At 34.6% G+C, this 17,969-nt stretch overlaps 1 protein-coding gene across 6 annotated transcripts in view; it reads right to left on the bottom strand.

Moving 5' to 3' along the window:
* The window catches only part of PRCP (prolylcarboxypeptidase), a 58,647-nt gene that overhangs the window by 15,387 nt on the left and 25,291 nt on the right, over positions 1-17,969 (bottom strand). For all 6 annotated transcript variants that reach the window (XM_011373124.2, XM_011373122.2, XM_011373121.2 and 3 more), the window contains exons 3-7: positions 14,092-14,232; positions 10,914-11,015; positions 7,899-8,080; positions 7,503-7,660; positions 6,631-6,803 (exon numbers count right to left, since the gene is read on the bottom strand). In XM_011373124.2, coding sequence (XP_011371426.1) covers positions 6,631-6,803; positions 7,503-7,660; positions 7,899-8,080; positions 10,914-11,015; positions 14,092-14,232 — 756 coding nt within the window. The remainder of the gene's footprint in view (positions 1-6,630; positions 6,804-7,502; positions 7,661-7,898; positions 8,081-10,913; positions 11,016-14,091; positions 14,233-17,969) is intronic.

The following is a 17,969-nucleotide window of genomic DNA, read 5'->3' on the forward strand; positions in this document are numbered from 1 at the left end:
TGATTATTGAGCACTAGCTTTACAACCATTACATCATTTAATCCTCAAACAGTCCTATTAGATATATTACTGTCCACTATTTTACATGAAGAAATTGATTCTTCATGTAAAATAGTGGACAGTCAAATCACTTTATTCTAGGTCATCCAGCTAGTAATCCAGGGCTAGATTCAATCCTAGGTCGTTTTGGTTATAAAATATACATCTTATCCATTATGCTACACAGCTTAGGTAGTATCCTCTTGTAAAATTGTAAATAGCCCCAATCGCAAGGAAAACACATTAAGTTTCCATCCTCTATTAACACCTTCACATCAATTCAGTGATCTGATCCTTTCTCACTTCATACAGAAAAAATATATACACAGGGGAATTCTGACAAAAAAAAAAAAGCAATAAGGAAATGAATTCAGAGAAGAAGGAGCCAGGGAGGAAAGAGTCCAGTAACCTCACTTCAGAGAGAGATTCTGGGCATCAGGAGCAACAAGGCCTGGGTTGGGGTTATACGCCCAGTCAAGAAAGGAAGATACTGAGAAAGGAGGGTAAGTGGCTACAAGCAAACCCAGCCTCTCATCACAGTTTGGCCTAGGACCAGCTTCCAGCAATCCTTTCCTGAAAAAAAGGGAAATGTGAAAAGACAGAGGAAATGAATTATAGAAAACAAACAAACAAACAAAAATCCATGCCTCTCCTCAAATGTATCAGCCCAACAAAATTTCTATAGAATGTTAAATGTACTCTGTGAAAAAATGTTTCAATTTTAGAAAATGTTTTAGCTAATGTGAACAGTTTTCTTGACTGTAGGATTTCTCACAGCCTTTAACAAGCTCAAGGACGATGTGACTTTCCAAAAGGGTGATGGAGTATGCATTAATCCCAGTAAGTTTTTAGAAATGTTGAATGTGACAAAAGTCAGAAATTAAGATGTCTAAATAATGGGACACCCTATACCTTAAAAAAGGAACCGTGATGTTATACACGAGGGTTTAAAATATACATAAAGAAAGAGAATTGAACTAAGCTGAGAGCTTTCCAAACCTATCAAGCCTAAAGAAATAAGGAAATGCAGGTTGAAGAAAAAAAGGCAAAACGGTGTTTTACTATTCTAACAATTCTCAATTATTCATGTTAAGTCAAAAAATACCTAATTATATAGCGCTTTTCTCAGAAAATGTTCCTAAGAAATATGCCAATCGGAAATACCCAAGAAAATATGGAGATCAGGAACCAATCACAGAATTTATTAAACTATCTATTACCAAGAGTTAATCAGCATTCTTTCTTGAATGCAGACACCAACAGTGAATTCATCTCTTTCAAAATGCAGCACAAAACTACAGATAGACACATGGAATGCAGAGAAGAGCATTATGTTCAAGCACAGCATGGTAGATGAGGCAGGGTGACAGTGCAAGCTGGGCAGGGGGAAAAGGGGGTGAAGTGCAGCAACAAATGATCTAAAACTTTGGAAAAGAACAGTAGCAAATGAGTGTGACTCACATGCTGGCATCAGATCCCCTCTCAGAGCTAGAACACTGCGCCTCTGTCGGGCAAAGAAAAGGAGTCCCCATGAATAGCCATCCCTGCAATGGGCAGTTACTGTCACTCTTTAGAAGACACAAGCATGGCTGGGGACCAGAACTAGTTGATAATACTTGGGTTTCGGCAGCCCCAGTTATACAAAGAGAAGATCATGGTCAGAAACTTGGCCTCTGATTATAGAAATTCCATGTCCAGATTAAGGGCAATCCTGGAATACTGGGTCCAGTTCTGAATACCACACTTTAAGAAGGACACTGACCAACATGAGAAAATCCAGAGGGTAGCAATCAAGATAGGAAATTGAGAAATAGTTGAAGAAACCCTACAATTTGTCATTTGTTATCACTCTCAATCTTTCATTATAAATAAGGCTAAAATAAACAACCTTGGGGCTATATCTTTACATATATCCCTAATTGTTTTCTTGAAATAAATTCTTAGAGGAATTATTGGTTCGGAGGAAGTAAACATTTTTAAAGCTGTTGCAACATCCTGTCAAATGCCTTATAGAAAGGAAGTACCAATTATTAATTCTACCTATCCACTAGATAGGCCAGAAAAATATCACTAATTTTTTTTTTTTTTGCAAATTAACTAAGGAAATATTTTAATTTTAGGTGATTCTAAAGTTCCTTAGTAACTCAAAGATTTTGTGAGTTCAAGCATCATCCTCTAGCATAAAAACACAATCTCTACATATCTCTATGCATTTCCTTAACAATTTTGGTAGCAAAGAGTGAATGAAGTTTTCCAAAAAATACTGAAATCATACTGTTAAAACCTCAGCACTATTCTCATACTTCTATACTTATTCAAAGACTGTAGTAATTCAAAGAGAGATAGTCATATATATTTTTATTAAAGATCTGTAGTATACACAAAACATATGTAAATTGTTAATTTGAACCCTATGAAATTGCCATGTTTATAAGTCAAACACATTCAACTATTGGCACATTGGGTTCAACCTTATATAATACTTCAGCTTAAACTTGATAATTTTCAGATACTACCCACCTGATGAGGGCAATCTGTTGATTGTTTACCTATAGGCTATGATTTAATCAGATGACAAGGAAAGAGTCCCTGCCAACCACTTCCATCCAAAATACTCAACATGGAGGTAATCCCTGTACTATATTTTCTATTTATTTTGTGGATACTAACAAACACTATCTTCTAAACAATTTCTACATAAGGCAATGCACTCCTACTTATGATATAAATTCACTATTTTAGGGGCAGCTGGGGCTGAAGTTGCTAGTACCACTATTGAATGTTTCTTGAGGTCAGGTATTTTCATTACAATGACCCAGGGAGAAATATATAAATGACCTTTCCCATTTCACAGAGGAATAAACAAGCTCAAAGAGGTCTGGCTACAGATATATAACTTAAAACTATGAATATAGGTTCTGAACTCGGATCTTGGTCAAAAAGTCCTGGTATAACAATCTGTCTCCCTGATATTATATAACAATAACAGCTATTGTTATTATTATATAACTAGTATCAATTTAGCTCACTATATACCAAGTCCTATTAAATCCTCATAATGATCCTAACAAGCATTAAAAGTACTATTATCCCCATTTTGCAAATGAGGAAACTAAAACAGAGAGTGGTTAATAAACTTGTCCAAAGCCACACAGCCAGGAAGTGACAAAGGCAGATTCAAATAGACTCACTATGAAGCTTCCATTTGTAATCACTACACTGCACATACTCAACTCCGATGTTACAGTGTAAGAGACAAATAACAGAAACAGTGCCTAAATAAATCTGTAATCTCATGCTTAATTCTTAGATTGTCCTTATATTTTTATGATTATTTGTTTTTGATAAAAACTTAGAAGGGAACCTGTAGCAATATAAAATCATAAAACTGTTTCATTATGCTATAGTAAAAACAATAAAACAATAATGTGATGCTCAAGAATCATACAAAATGGACAAACAATTTACTTTCTACTTCCCAGAGCAAAGGTGAACATCCACAAAAAACTTAAAAAGAACATTAGAAGACCATTTTAATATTTCTAGTTTTAAAGAGTATAGAAATCATGGAGATAGTAGAACATTCCAAACTTACTACCAAACTAATCAGCTCTGCACCGAAATATTTAGATTCTACCCTTTGAGCCCATGAACACCAGAGAAAGTAAAGATAGCAATTTGCTTAAAAGCTTAATTTAGGTGTCCCCCCATCTATGAGGATAAGCATTTGAATAAAAGCAAGAAAAAGAGGGCAAAGAAAATTTTTTAAAAGAGGAAGGAAAGAAGATAGGTTTAAAAAAAAAAAAAGACCAATCTCCTCTCAGAGAGTATGGTCCATCCACATTAGAGAAAGGATTAAGCAGATACATTCAGCTTTTCTAACAGATTTCATTCTCTAAGGCTTCAATACCCCTCTCACACTCACTCAGATAATCACATTAGTTTTGTCATTAAAAGCTCCCTTTTCATAGAATGCACCTAAACCGCTTAAACCACCCAGAGAGGTCGCATACATTATCAAATACCAAGACAAACGGAAGAGATTTTCCATTTTATGTCTTATTATTTCACAGTATCTATCTGCATGCTCAGAAGTCTAAGCTAAAAGATTTGGTGAGTTATCAGCTAAAAAAAAAAAAATTTCCAAAATAAACTCTGTATCCTTTTAAAATGCTCTTTAAGCTAAGAAGAGACCTAGTAGTTATGCTGACAGAGCAGTCAAATGACAGAGGAGTTTTCTATTTCCCTTTTCTCTTCTTCCTTGTGTTCTATCAGCCAAGTACATGATTATTTCTGCATGAATGTTGCAGCTTCTGTTAACAGTAAACAAAAGCAAATGGAGTCTGAGTGTGCAAAGCTCAAAGACAAAAGAATGATACTTGAGTTGAAACAGAAAATGGCATTTAGTCACTGCCTATGTATGGATCCTTCAGAACTGTACAAGGTACAGACAAAATTGGAAATCACCTGCTTTTTTTCCATAACCCAGCTGTTACATATTATCTCACCATCCTAAGCCTGAGTTACAGACTCAGAAAAGAACGACTGTTTGTCAGCCCTTTAAAAAGGAGGAAGTGTATCAGAGGGAGGAGGAGCCCTGATTAAATGGAACTACCCAAGTGAAAGAACGGTCCCCAACTGGGTAGTGTTCCAGGGATTAGTGGGTTGGGAGAACAGAGAGGGGGTCAAGAAAGGAGAAATAGAATGAACAGTGAAAGAAAGTGATCTGAGGCTGAAAGTTTGTGAGGGAGACAAGTAGTGGAAAAATTCTCAAATCAGATAGGCTGAAACTGAAGACAAATGTAGGCAGTGGAAGTTTCTCAAGCAAGAGCCAAAGGGAGATTACTTTTGGTGGGGTACAGACAGGAAACAGAATCATAAATACATTACAGGCAATCGAGAATTTCTTAACATGTCAAAAGGAAGGGATAAAGTTGGTAAGAAATAACTGAAGAAAATGACGACAACTAGTCCTGGATAAAAGAAATAATAAGTGATTATGGGGCAAAGACAAAGTTATCTTGCCTTAAAAATAAACTTTTATAATGTACATACACATAAATGAAAGAATTGTGCTAAATTGAAAACAGATAACAAAACATTTGAGATATACTCACTCACTTTGAATGATTAGGAGAAAAGGTGAAATATTTACTTACATTTAAGACTCAAAAGTGAAATATCTCCAAGGAAACATTAAAGAGATGAGGTGAAAACCAAAGTGAGGCTGTTCTACACTTTAAACAAATACTAAAAAGCTGTATTCTTCTGGCTTTTTTTCTAAATCAGGATTGGCAAACTATAGCCCCCAGGCTAAATCCAGCCCACTGCCTGTTTTAAATAAAGTGCTATTTTAACCTAGTCATCCTCATTCATTTATATATTGTCTATGTCCAACTTTCTTGCTACACCTGCAGAGTTCAGTAACTGTCATAGAAACCATACAGCCTGCAAAACCTAAAACATTTACTATAGTCCTTTATAAAGTTTGCCAACCTCTATTCTAAATAACAAGGAAATTCTCCATGTGTTTTTATCACTTGACAATTCATTTGTTCTTCCAGTGGGCATAAAGATGCAAATGTAATTCTCACTTTGTATACAGAGTTAACTCTGATAGTTGTCATACTATGGCCAGTGATCCACCCAAACCTTTAAGTCTTCTCCTAACCCAGTGCAATGTGGTAAATCATAAGCTCTGAACAGTGGTAGTCCCAAGTTCAAATCCCACATCCCCTACCTCTTAGCCGAACTTAAATTTCCTCTCCACAAAACCAAGATCATACCTCTTTTTTCCACAGCATTTTTGTGGGGATTAAATGGGATAGTGTATATGAAAGTGCTTCGTAAATAATATACAAAGATAAAGCATTATTAGTATATAAACACATATGGAAATTAATTGGTTCAGATTTAATTTTTTTTTTCTCATTATTTTGATCCAGGTTTTCTTACTGTGAGGGACTTTGTATTCAATTTAATTCAATACACATTGACCTCTAGCCTGCTATGTGTAAGACACTCACTGGTCATTCTACTTTTTTAGGTAAAGAAAAATATTTCTAATAGCAAATAACCTTGTTCCACTTGGGTTTCAAAGTTTTAAGCAAGGTGTGCATTTAGTAGTTCAAAGGGACAATTAAATTAAAAGTGCTTTTGAAACCTGGCTCTCGTATCACCAATTCTATTAACATTTCCAGCACTCATTCTTGCTGCAGAGTCAGTTATATTCTCTAAATTTAATAACCATCATGTTGGCCAGCCTTTGTTTTTAAAACTAAGAGGAATGTTCTTTACAAAGGAATGCTTTAAAAAGAATACGTAAAGAGTTCTGGTAGGAAAAGAACCTTAAATTTTATAGTATAATGTGTCTTTACACTTTCCAGAGTGTTTTCACATCCAATATTTTTTTTTTATCTGATTCTCAGTACAACCTTATTGAGAATGTTAGTATAATTATCCCATTCTGCAGAGCAAGATGTAGAGACTAAGGAAGAAGACAGCTTTGACCAAGATGCTGAACGTCAGAGAATGCGCACACACACACAAATGAACACTATTAGAAGTGATGAGAGGACATTTTCCTCTTACCTTGACTGGCCAAGCAGGCAAAGGCTGTAAAAAGTTAGACTCATAAGGGTAGTCCACCACTGCCAGATTTATCCAGGTTTCAGAGATCCAGTCTTTCAAATTCTGAATATCCTGAGTATGTTTTAACGGGGTGCATAAGTGAAGGGTTTCAGAAAGCCAAGGCAAGCCAGTACCTAAGGATAGAACACAATGTTGAAATCTAAAAAGCACTGCTAAACATAAGACTTTACAGATCATTTATTCTTCACTTGGTATTTTAAAAAAAATTCAATCTTCTATACTACTTCTCCAAGAATACTTTTTCAACATTCAATAAGATATTTTTACAGCAACTGGATAATCTCATGGAGCTTACCAGAATTAGTATTCTAAATTATTTCCTGTTTTAAAGATATTATTGAAATAAACAAACAAACAAACAAATGGAACACTATGGAGCAATGAGAATGCATAAGCCATAACTAAATAAAACAAATGGATGTATCTGACAAGCATAATATTGAGCGAAAGACAGCGGACACAAAAAATACATACCGTTGCCATTCCAATTACTAAAAAATTCAAGGGCAAGCAAAATTAATCTACAGTTCCAGAAGTCAGAATAATGATTAGCCTGGGAAATGAAGAGGCAGTGACTGGAAAGGGCATAAGAAGACTTCTGAAGGAATTTCTTGATCTAGATGCTGATTATACTACATACTCACTACATGAAAATACATTAAGCTGTATATTTCGATTTGTGTACTTTTCTGTATGTTATGTTTAAATATGCACGTTATACTTTAATTTTATACTGAAAGAGTAGGAAATGTTGAACTTAACAAGTGAAATGTAAAAAAACCCATAATCTCATTCTCTTAATTAAAGCTTACCATTCTCTGCGATTCGATTAATGGCATCCCAGGATCTGCGGATGCACTCTGAACAATTTGGGCCACTTTTCCTATAATCTGTAGTTACAATTTCCATAAATACACCACAGGGTACTATATTATCAAACTGCCAGATCGGGGCAGAGGCTGCAAGAGCTCTAAATGGTAAGAAAAACAAAGAAGGAGAAAAAAATTTTTAAAAAGTAACTCATTGAATTCAAGTTTTAAAATTAAAACTGATATTGAACAAAAATAGTGAGAAAAATAACAGCTGTTAATGAGAAAGAAACTAGAACTCTCAGTATAATGGAACGAAGCATGTTTTCCTAAAAGAAATCTCTCAGTATGCCTTGACAATCATTAAGACGTACACATGTCCAACATAAATGCATTTACCCAGCCACCATATGAGGAAATTTCATCCTGAACCAGGCTGCAAGCATGCCACCATAAGAGCCCCCAAGGGCAATGACGGGTTGATTTTTAGCTCCTGGTATTGTCTTTCTCAAATGTGTGATTAACTCTGCAAAATCAGCCAGAGCTTGTTCTGATGTCAGAAAATTCAAGTGTCTGGAATCCTAAAGAAAAATAACAGAGAACATGGGTATAAATGTACATATAATAGCAGCTTAGGCATAGCATAGATCCAGAAAAAAGCCAGAGTCAGATAAGTTTTTCTCCAAACAGAATTTCTAGGCAATTGAGTTAAAATGCCTAGTCAAAGCAATAGCAATGCTAATAAAGTGATTTGAAGTTTATGGAAAGAATAATGTATTTTGCATTTAAATGTAATTTCTATTAAATGCTATTTTCCAAAGATCTTGTTGAGGTTGTAGAAAAAATAGAAACAAACTGCAAGTAACATTTAATAGCAAATGTGATGGAATACAATACTAAGCTTAACAGACATCTGCCATATTATAACTTTTATTTCGAATCTTCAAACATTTAAAATGGCTACTACATAGACAAAGGTAAACTAAATCCTGTGGAAAACTGAAGAATCATTAGTAAAAATAAAACTCACCCTTCTTCATCAGAAAAATTATTATTGTCTGATATATCAACTAGAACAAAGTAGCCTGCCTGTTGTAAACAACTATAAAATTGAAGTTAAAAAAAAAACAAACCTGTGGAGCAACTATTTTCAGAAATTGGAAAACAGCAATACAAGACATTGATCCCTGAGAGGATGCACATAAAGTGAGTTCCATGACCATCTAGCTCTCTGCCCAGGGACAAATTTCCTTACTGTGGTATAGGGAGGTGAAGCTCAGAGTACTGATAAGCTGAGGAGGCTAATGAAGTGTCTCCCTTGGCAAGGTGGAGGCTAATGAAGTGTCTCCCTTGGCAAGGTGAAGGCTAATTTCTCTACTTTTGAACTTGAGCTAGACTTGGTGACTTGGTTCTAATGAACAGAATGTGATGGAAGTGATATGTGTTTTCCAATGTTAGGTCATAAAAAGCACTGCAGTTTCACCTTGATCTCTTGGTTTGTCATCTTTGAGGGGAGCTAGCTGCCATGTCATGAGGCCGCTCAAGTAGGCCTTTGGAAAAACCTAAGAGGAGACAAACTGAGGCCTTTTGCTAACACCCAGCATGTATATCACTTATGTGAAACCTCCATAGTGTGGAGTGGAGAGGGACCTCCAGCCCCAGTCAACCCTTCAGATGACTGCAGCACCAGCTGACATCTTAACCTCATGAGACCCCTCTGAAACCAAACCACCTAGCTGAGCCACTCCTGATTCGTTACCTACAGGAAATATGAGATAATAAATGCATGTTGTTGTTTTACGCCACTAAGGTTTGATGTAAATTACTATATAGATGTTATATCTGTATTACACTATCCTATTTGACTTTCATGCTTTGATCTCACCATTCTGTTTGACTCCTTCCATTATTTGGCACATTTGGAATCAGAGTTCCCTTCCCATTTTCCTATGTATGTAACCTACTCCTTTAGCCATTTCCCTTATCCAAGATGCATGCTTTCTGACTTCTTACCTCCCTTGTCACTATTCTTTACTTTGTTTTTATGGTGCTATGTATACTTGAGTGCAATTTTATTTCTCCAATCCTTGCAAAATATTTGTAATATTCCCCATGCTCCTGACAAATTCTGAGGGCAGACAAAGAGAAAAAGCATAACAAAGAGAGCCCTTAGCTCCATTTTGCTAACAAATTATAAACCATAGGGACCTAAGAGAGGATATTACATTTGTATCTGCAACAAGTTGACTACTTACTAATAGTTTCAGGACCTGTCAACTCCTGTAACCAGATAATTATGCAAAATAATAAGCTAAAGAATAGAGTTTCTCATGCAGCACAATAAATACCAAAAAATTATTCTGCTTTTCATTTATAACACAAGGACTTATTTATTTCATTTATAATACAAGATAATAAAACCTCTGAGAACAAAAAATAAAAACTCCTCTTAAAATAGGCATCCTAGAAAATTATAGACCCCAAATTCCTCAGAGGTCCCCAAAAGCATGGTATGTATATGCCGGTGATATGTATGATGATCTTAGGTACTAAACAAACATTTTTAATTTAATACTTATTTTATTTTAATGTAATTTAGAAAAAAAATAACTAGTACATAAAGCCTTTGTTAAGATAATGCTAAGTTTAAAAAGTGAGTTGTTTAGAACACGATATAATATACATATGATGCATTATTGAATTGTACACTTGAAATCTATTTCATTTTATTAACCAATGTTACCCCAATAGTTTTAATTCTAAAAAGTATTTGTTTAAAGAAAAATATTAAGTAGTACAGATGGCAAAATTATATAGTCAAGATCGTAAAGATAGTACATGAAGGACTTAGTTGAGGAAAAATTGTCCTGGTTTATTAGGTTTAGAGTCTGTGGCCAAGGCCAAAGCTCCTCATGAGACTAGGATTTCATGAAGGAAATCCAAGTGGCCAGTTGGCCTCACTGATTCATAGAGATTTGGTCCTTATTTTACTGGAAAAAAAAAAAAAAAAAAAAAAACCACCTGATTAAAACATTTCAGTACTCACATTTTTTTTCCAGTAGTAGCAAATAATTTAAGTGTGTAATTTATAAAGCAGAATTGTTTACTGACATTTTTGAAACAATGAAAAGTTCCCTCCACTGTCTGTGCAGCCATGGATTAAGATTTACCTAGTGAAGGCTAGCTAGCTTCAGCACATGAGTTAGACTGATCAGCATTAGAAATGAAAACAATATGGTTTTAAAAAGTCTCAATCCGTTCAAATTATATATAAAATTGAAAGATTAAATACAAATTATTGAAATTTCAGGCAGGTCAAATTAAAGCTATCATTTCTTTCTTATAGTGGGACCTATAATTTGAAAATATGCTAAAATTATTTTTAATTAAATTAAAAGTAAAAAGTATACTTACTTTGAATGAGCTAGAACCAAAGGGTAAAGACTTTCCATAGTATCGATGTTCAGCAAATACCAACATAGCTTTCAGTTCCTCAGCCACATCCCACATGAACCCCTAGGAAGAATTTATAAATTCAGAGGTAAAAGCAAGATACAAAAATTGTCACTGCACCTTTTTTGCAACTCATATAAAACAAATGTTAAATCAGACCAAAAGAGCTCTCTGAGAAGCCAATAATTTATACTTATTCCACAGATAAATTATATAATTGCTGTTTCACTGTTGCCTATCGATCTCAAACTATATTAGAGTGAAACAAAAATAAGCCCAAGTTGCTCAACCACAAGTCATTCCAGCTCTCCTTATTCTGACACTCTGGCCATAGAATCAACATTATGTCAAAAATAGTCTTTAAATTATACTGTGTGCTAAACAGTCTAAGAAAGAGCTGAGGATATTTAAGTTTGCTGCCTACTCATAGACATTTACAACATAAAAGAAAAAAACAGTACAAATAAGCATACTGGACTAACTTGGGTTTTACATTAATCTTATTTACTTGAAAATGAATAGTAACTAGCAATAGCTAATATTAATTGAGTGCTTACAATGTGTCAGGCACTTAATACAAATAAACATTTTATTTGTATTAATTCACTTAACTTTCACAACAATCTAAGAGATATGCATTTTGATTATCCCCATTTTACAAATAAGGACACTGAAGCACAAGAGTTTAAATAACCTGCTACAGTCACATAGCTAGAAAGTGGCAATGTCAAATTCAAACACAGACTGCCTGGCTCCAGAGTATAATCATCAAGTGCTATAAGACGTCCTTGTTTCTACATGTAATGTTAGCCATTAATCACTGCAGTTTTCCACTTATCTCAGTTGTGCCTTCAGAATCCTTCTCAACAAAGCATTCTAGGCGGCCAACATCAACCAATTAGATTTAGATTTAGCATATATTAAAACTATTTGCCCTTCCTAGTGCAGATTTTTGCTTTTTGATGCACTGCTGCTCCCTAACAAGAACTAAGAACCTCTAAATTTTTTTGTTTGTTTTGATCAATAAATGAACAATTAAAAGAAATGTTATGCACATAAAGATGAAGAATTTAACTTGACATCTGTGATGATTTCAATAATTCCACTTTCTCTCTTAAACCCTGCTCATTCTCTGCCATTTATCTATAGACACCCAGCTCAAGCATGCCATCCTCTGCCTGCCGTACCATGGCAGTGCTGATCACTCCCTCCTTTCAATACCACTGTGCCAGGTATAGATCTCTATTAGTATGTTGCGATATTTGCTTATATGTGTGTCTTACCCTACCAGACTATGAGCTTCTTAAGGGTAAGGACCATCCATCAAAACGGCCAGACCTCTGTGGAGTTGACCCCAGGCTTTAAGAAGAAGCAATTTAATTGAAATGATTAACACTGTAATAAGTGATTATTTCCCCTTACCTCAAGGGTATTTTTATTTTTCAAATGAGGTCAATGCAATATATTAACATTTAATAACGTATGTGCCAGCATTGCTCTGAGTTTCCTATTCTTATTTAGTCTTCGACAACTCTGTAAACTAGACATTATTAACATACCCATTTAACAGATGGGAAACTGAGGCACAGAATAAGAATGTTGCCCAAAGACACACAACATAGCGGCAAAGTGAGAATTCAAACCTTATCAGTCTGGTAGAAGTCTTCACTCTTGAGCACTATGATACACTGCCTCTCAATAAATGAATGTCCAGAATATGTGAATATGCAACTAGAAAATTTAATATGTAATGAAAGGTGCGTAGAGCTGGGATGAAACCAGGATGTCCTTCTACAATCTGTCTCTGGAACTGTTCCTACACTTTCTTTCTACCACTTCCGAGGTTAGAGATTCCCTGGCAAACTTTCGATTATGCTGCAGTGCCAGTCAGAGCATTGGAGTCTGGTAAAGGCAGGAAGGGCTGCCTGCCTACAATAAAGAAAAACAAGAGAAGTTGCCCTATGACCCTGGCATAAAAGAGAAGTCACACAAGAAAGAGAAAGGGAGACAAGGCAAACTCGGTTGTTTCACAGAGCAGGAATATGATGGAAAACAAGTTCTGATTTCCTTTGTCACTCACTGATCAAAGAGAAATAGACATACTAGCATCTCATTTCTTAGGGAATTACTTTACTTTCAACTAACATATTTAAACTCTTAACATTCCTAAGGAAACAATCAGAAATATGGCATATAATTACACAGTACTATTGGGTTCATACCTTTGCTTTCAATTCAGTTCAGTTCAACACACGTTTAGTGAGATCTCCTGAATACCAGGCACGATGCCAGACATTGGCAGTGGAGAATATCATTCAGTCTCCACTTTAAGGTAATTGACAGAATAGGTTTTTGATAGAAAGTCTAAGTTTTCTAATCCTATCTTTGGCACATTAAAAAGGAAATTTCTTCCTTTCATGTGTCCTTCTAAATTAAGTTTCAATAATGGATTATAAAAGATATCAAATATAGTCAGGGAAGCAATCTAACAGCTATACCATTTTTCACCATCATAAACATAAGAAAAATGATAGGACAGTAGTAAAGATAAATTAAAATATGTCAGTGCCTACTTGACAGCTTAGACTTTTTTTTTCTTATTTGCATTGGCTTTGATCAGGTTTTATTCATTTATTCAGTTAACAAATATTTATTGAGCACCTACTATATGCCTAGCAGTCTTGGACTCTGAGAATATACTACTGAACAAACATACAAAAATTCTTGCCCTTGTATTTACATTCTAGAGACCATTATAAAAATAAAATAAAAAACTATATGCCATAACATTCCTATTCCCATTTCCTTCATATTCTTATTTACTCTAGAAATAAGCTGAGATTTTTAAAAAATCTTTTAAAATTGAATTGTTCAATAATAGCATTTAATTCTTTTCACACGTAACTCTTTAAGGCTGAACGTGCAGGTTTATTGGGTATCTGTATTTATTCTTTTGTGAACTCTCTATTCATGTTCTTTTGCTGGTTTTCTATTATTAGTGAGTTTAATCTTTTGTTTATTTTTTAAAGAACTTCACAATTAAGTACAGTTAAACGTGGTCAAATATACTACAAAATCTTTTTTCCAATTTATAATAAAAAGAAAATAGAGCATAGGAACTTCACAAATCTGCACATACCGTATTGTTGCAAAACCAGATAATGTCCCCTTCATTACCAGTGTAGAAAAGTATTGATCCACCATCTTTCTTCCAGTGTTTATCAGCTATTAGGTACCGCTGATTAAAAGTTTTATCAGTATTAAATCCAAAATGATCCACCTATAAGAAAAACAGACAAGACATATTTCAAAGGAAAGTAATTAAATGAGATCAACATAAAAGTAATTAAATCTGTTCCTCCATTAAAATCGACCTATGCAACAAAAAGTATACAAAAAATTTAAACTTCATTTGGCTTTATTAGCAGTAGTAATATTGATACTGTTGTTTTGAAATTATTTTATTTATATTGTAAGACAAAATAATGCTATTGATGGTCAAGATTTTTAGTGTAAGAGAAAAGATACAATTACAAAATCAAGTAGCTACTTTAAAACACAATAACTTTAAAATTGAATTGGAAATAGTGATGTGATCCCATTAATCCCTTACTATCTGAATTTTCATTATCCAAACTTTCAATATCAAGATTCAAGAACTAAACAGACCCTGAAAAATTCTATAAACATTGTCATCCCCAAAACAACTGACATTCCAAGGAGCAGTATTTTGGTGTTTAATACCATTCCTCACTAAAAGGAACTAGGGCTTGTTAGTGACATGGCTGGCTGACATTTGGGACAAGGAAGCTACCAGATAAACCTATGCATCGTGCCATTCAAGGAAGCAAGGAATTGCTAAAAAAATTAATGGAGTTATGTTCAATTGGCATAGGACCCAACCACAAAGGCTATCATTGCCTAAAGTATTCATAAAATGAATTAATAAATTGAATATTGAATATAAAACAAATTGAACATAAAAAGAATAATGATAGTTGATTAAAATATTCATTTCATGAAAACCCATTAGTCCATAAGGATATCAAAAAAGAGAACACAAGAAAAATATTCATTTCCCACCATTTAATGTGTCTATTAAACCAACACCTTACTTTAAAATTGGAAATAAAAAATTAAAGAACTCGACATTTAACCTGCCTTTCCAACAGAATTGTATTTCAGGGTACCAAATAGTCCCAGCTGATGAAAAAGAGCTCTCTTTAATTAAATGTCACCTATTGCAGAAGGAATGAAAGAATTAGAAAAATGATAGTTTTGTATAAACCCTAATGAAATTACTGATTCAGGCAAAAATTACCAAATGGTGTTTAAAGCATTCGGAGAATAGATGATAGGGGAATGAACATTCATATTAGTGCCAAAGTAATACCATAGAGAATACTCTTTTGTAATAAGGGGAAAAAATAACTTCGCAATGGGAGGATCAGGCTGCCATCACCTTAATCTAGTTATCAATGTTAGCATCACTAATGGGAGGTAGGCAGGGATTATGTATCTCCTCATGTGGTATAACACGAAGCACATATTATCTATGATGAATTCTGGCCAAAAATGTTCAATTGTCCATCCAGCCTTTAGATCTAATTTCCATTTTCCAGGAAATACACAGGGTAGGAGAACAAGCTGAAGACACTTGGAAGGGACAGTCAGACAAATCCAGAAGTGGGACTTTTACAAGACAATGGCAAGGCAGTGTCTTAAAAGAAGACTGTTTTAAATTAAGTAAATTTTAAAAAACATAATATCCAGATGCAATGCATGATTCTAGATTTTGCCCTAGTTTGAACAAACAAGATATAAAGGACAATTTAGGGACAATTAGGTTAATTTGAATATGGACTAGGTATTAGGTGATAGTAATAACTTGTTAATTTTATTAGGAGTGATCATATTATTTTGGCTACATAAGAAAATGTTTTTGTTTTTGTTTTTGTTTTTATAGCTGCATATAGAAGAATTTAGAAATAGAATGTCATGCTGTCTGTAATTTACTTAAAAATACTTCTGCATAAAAAAGTAAAATTAATTTAAAAGGAAGAAAATTTAATCTATACTGAAAGAGACAAAACACACAGGATACTGAGACTTTGTACGACATAATATAAAACGTGTCAAAAATGATAAAAATGACAATAATGTTAAGCTTAAACTGAACTTTGAATACATTTTTTGAGACTCCTCTTTGCTTAATAAACTCACCATTTAAAATATAATTATCAAATTCTATAACACAGTAAGATTCATATACAACAATATGAATTTACAGTTGCCCCACAGTACAGAGCCCCATTGAGCCTTAAGGATGATGGGGGCTGCATTCCCTAGTGCCTTAAGGAGACAGAAGCCTGACCCTGCAAGACTTCCCTAGGCCATTCCAAAACGGACAGAACACCCCATACTTGGCTACATCTACACACACACGCGTGCGTGCGCACACACACATATACACACACACACTTCACATTCATATCAAAGGTTCCCAAATGCAAGCTTCTCAAAACTGGACATAATTGCAAACTTCTTGATATCCATGATCATTGCCATATATCGTCCTAAAATATAAGCTATTTTAAACTAAAGACTGCCAACCTTCAGGAAAATAGCAGTTTATGTGGAACAGGTATATAATAATGATGTCCATGTGCTAAAAACCCCTCCCATTATCTATGTTAACTCACTCAATCATTCATTCAACAGGCATCTACTGAATGGGCCAAGTACTTGTTCTGGGCCAACTAGTAATCCAAACAACAGGATGAAGTTGGCCAAGAGACAACCCATTTGCCTAAAAATAAAAGAGGGCAAGAAAAGCACAGAGTGAAGGGAAGATAGAAAAGTTATTTCACCTGCTTCTATTCAAGGAGTACAGCAGTTCTCCATGTGAGGTCCCTGCAGGAACAGCATCATCTGGGAACCTGTTAGAAATGCAAATCCTCTGACTCAATCCCAGACCTACTGAATCAGAAACTGTGGGAGTAGAACCCAGGAATCTGTATTTTAACAAGCTCTCCAGGTGGTTTTGATGCATGGCTAAAGTTTTGAGAACCACCAAGTTAGCATGAGCCCCCAAATAAGACATGAATCTGTTATTCCTTGTCTTGATCTGGGTTTTAGAATACTCATATGCTAAGCATCTCACCATGCTGAATGAGACTCTGGTGTTTAAAAATGTGAATTACCACCCAACATCGCTCCCAAATAAAAGCCAATTGTATCATTTGAAATTCAACAGGAAACACAATGATCTTTTGCAACGAAGGAAGAAAGACTGGCTGTGCTGGACTTAAAGAAAGGAAGTATATGGCTTTCTAAGATGCCTTACTATGGGATTTTCAAAGACAATTTTGCCATCACTATTTTCACCTTACCCAATGACTTAAGAACCGAGGCTTCTTGTAAAATGAGATATGGCTGTACACTTAAGGCAGCCACAAAGAAAAACATTTCAATAATCCAGTCTAAAAGTTTCAAATTTGAAAACATGGATATCAGTTTGTATATATCATGTTAAACGTAAATGGCAAAAAATTCTTACCAGAGGAAAAGCTTCCATCTAGAAAAACAAGGGCCACAAGAACTTCAGAACCAGAGAAAGTCAGAATTCCTTCTGTGGCCACTTTCAGGGCACTCCTGCTCCTAGCTATCATCCCTAATTGTTTTAGATTGGGGGAAAGGAGTAAGAACCATGATATGATAGAAAGAAAGCATGTTTAAGAGTTAGCAAATCTAAACCTGAATCTCTATTATGAGACTTCAGGCAAGTCACTTAACCGCTGAGTTCTGGTGTCTTCCTATATAAAATAAGGATAATAACATAATTCAAAGGATTGCTGTGAGGATTAGAGAAAATGTACCTACTTAGGTACATTTACCTAATTAACTAATTACCTAATTACATCAGGAGTATTTAGTGGGTTAAGTGAGATGAAAGGGATGATGAAGTTATTCACAGAATTATAGGAAGTACCCTTAGTATGTCAAAATCTTTTTTTT

Source organism: Pteropus vampyrus, unplaced genomic scaffold (genome assembly GCF_000151845.1).
Source record: "Pteropus vampyrus isolate Shadow unplaced genomic scaffold, Pvam_2.0 Scaffold218, whole genome shotgun sequence".
Taxonomy (NCBI): Eukaryota; Metazoa; Chordata; class Mammalia; order Chiroptera; family Pteropodidae; genus Pteropus; species Pteropus vampyrus.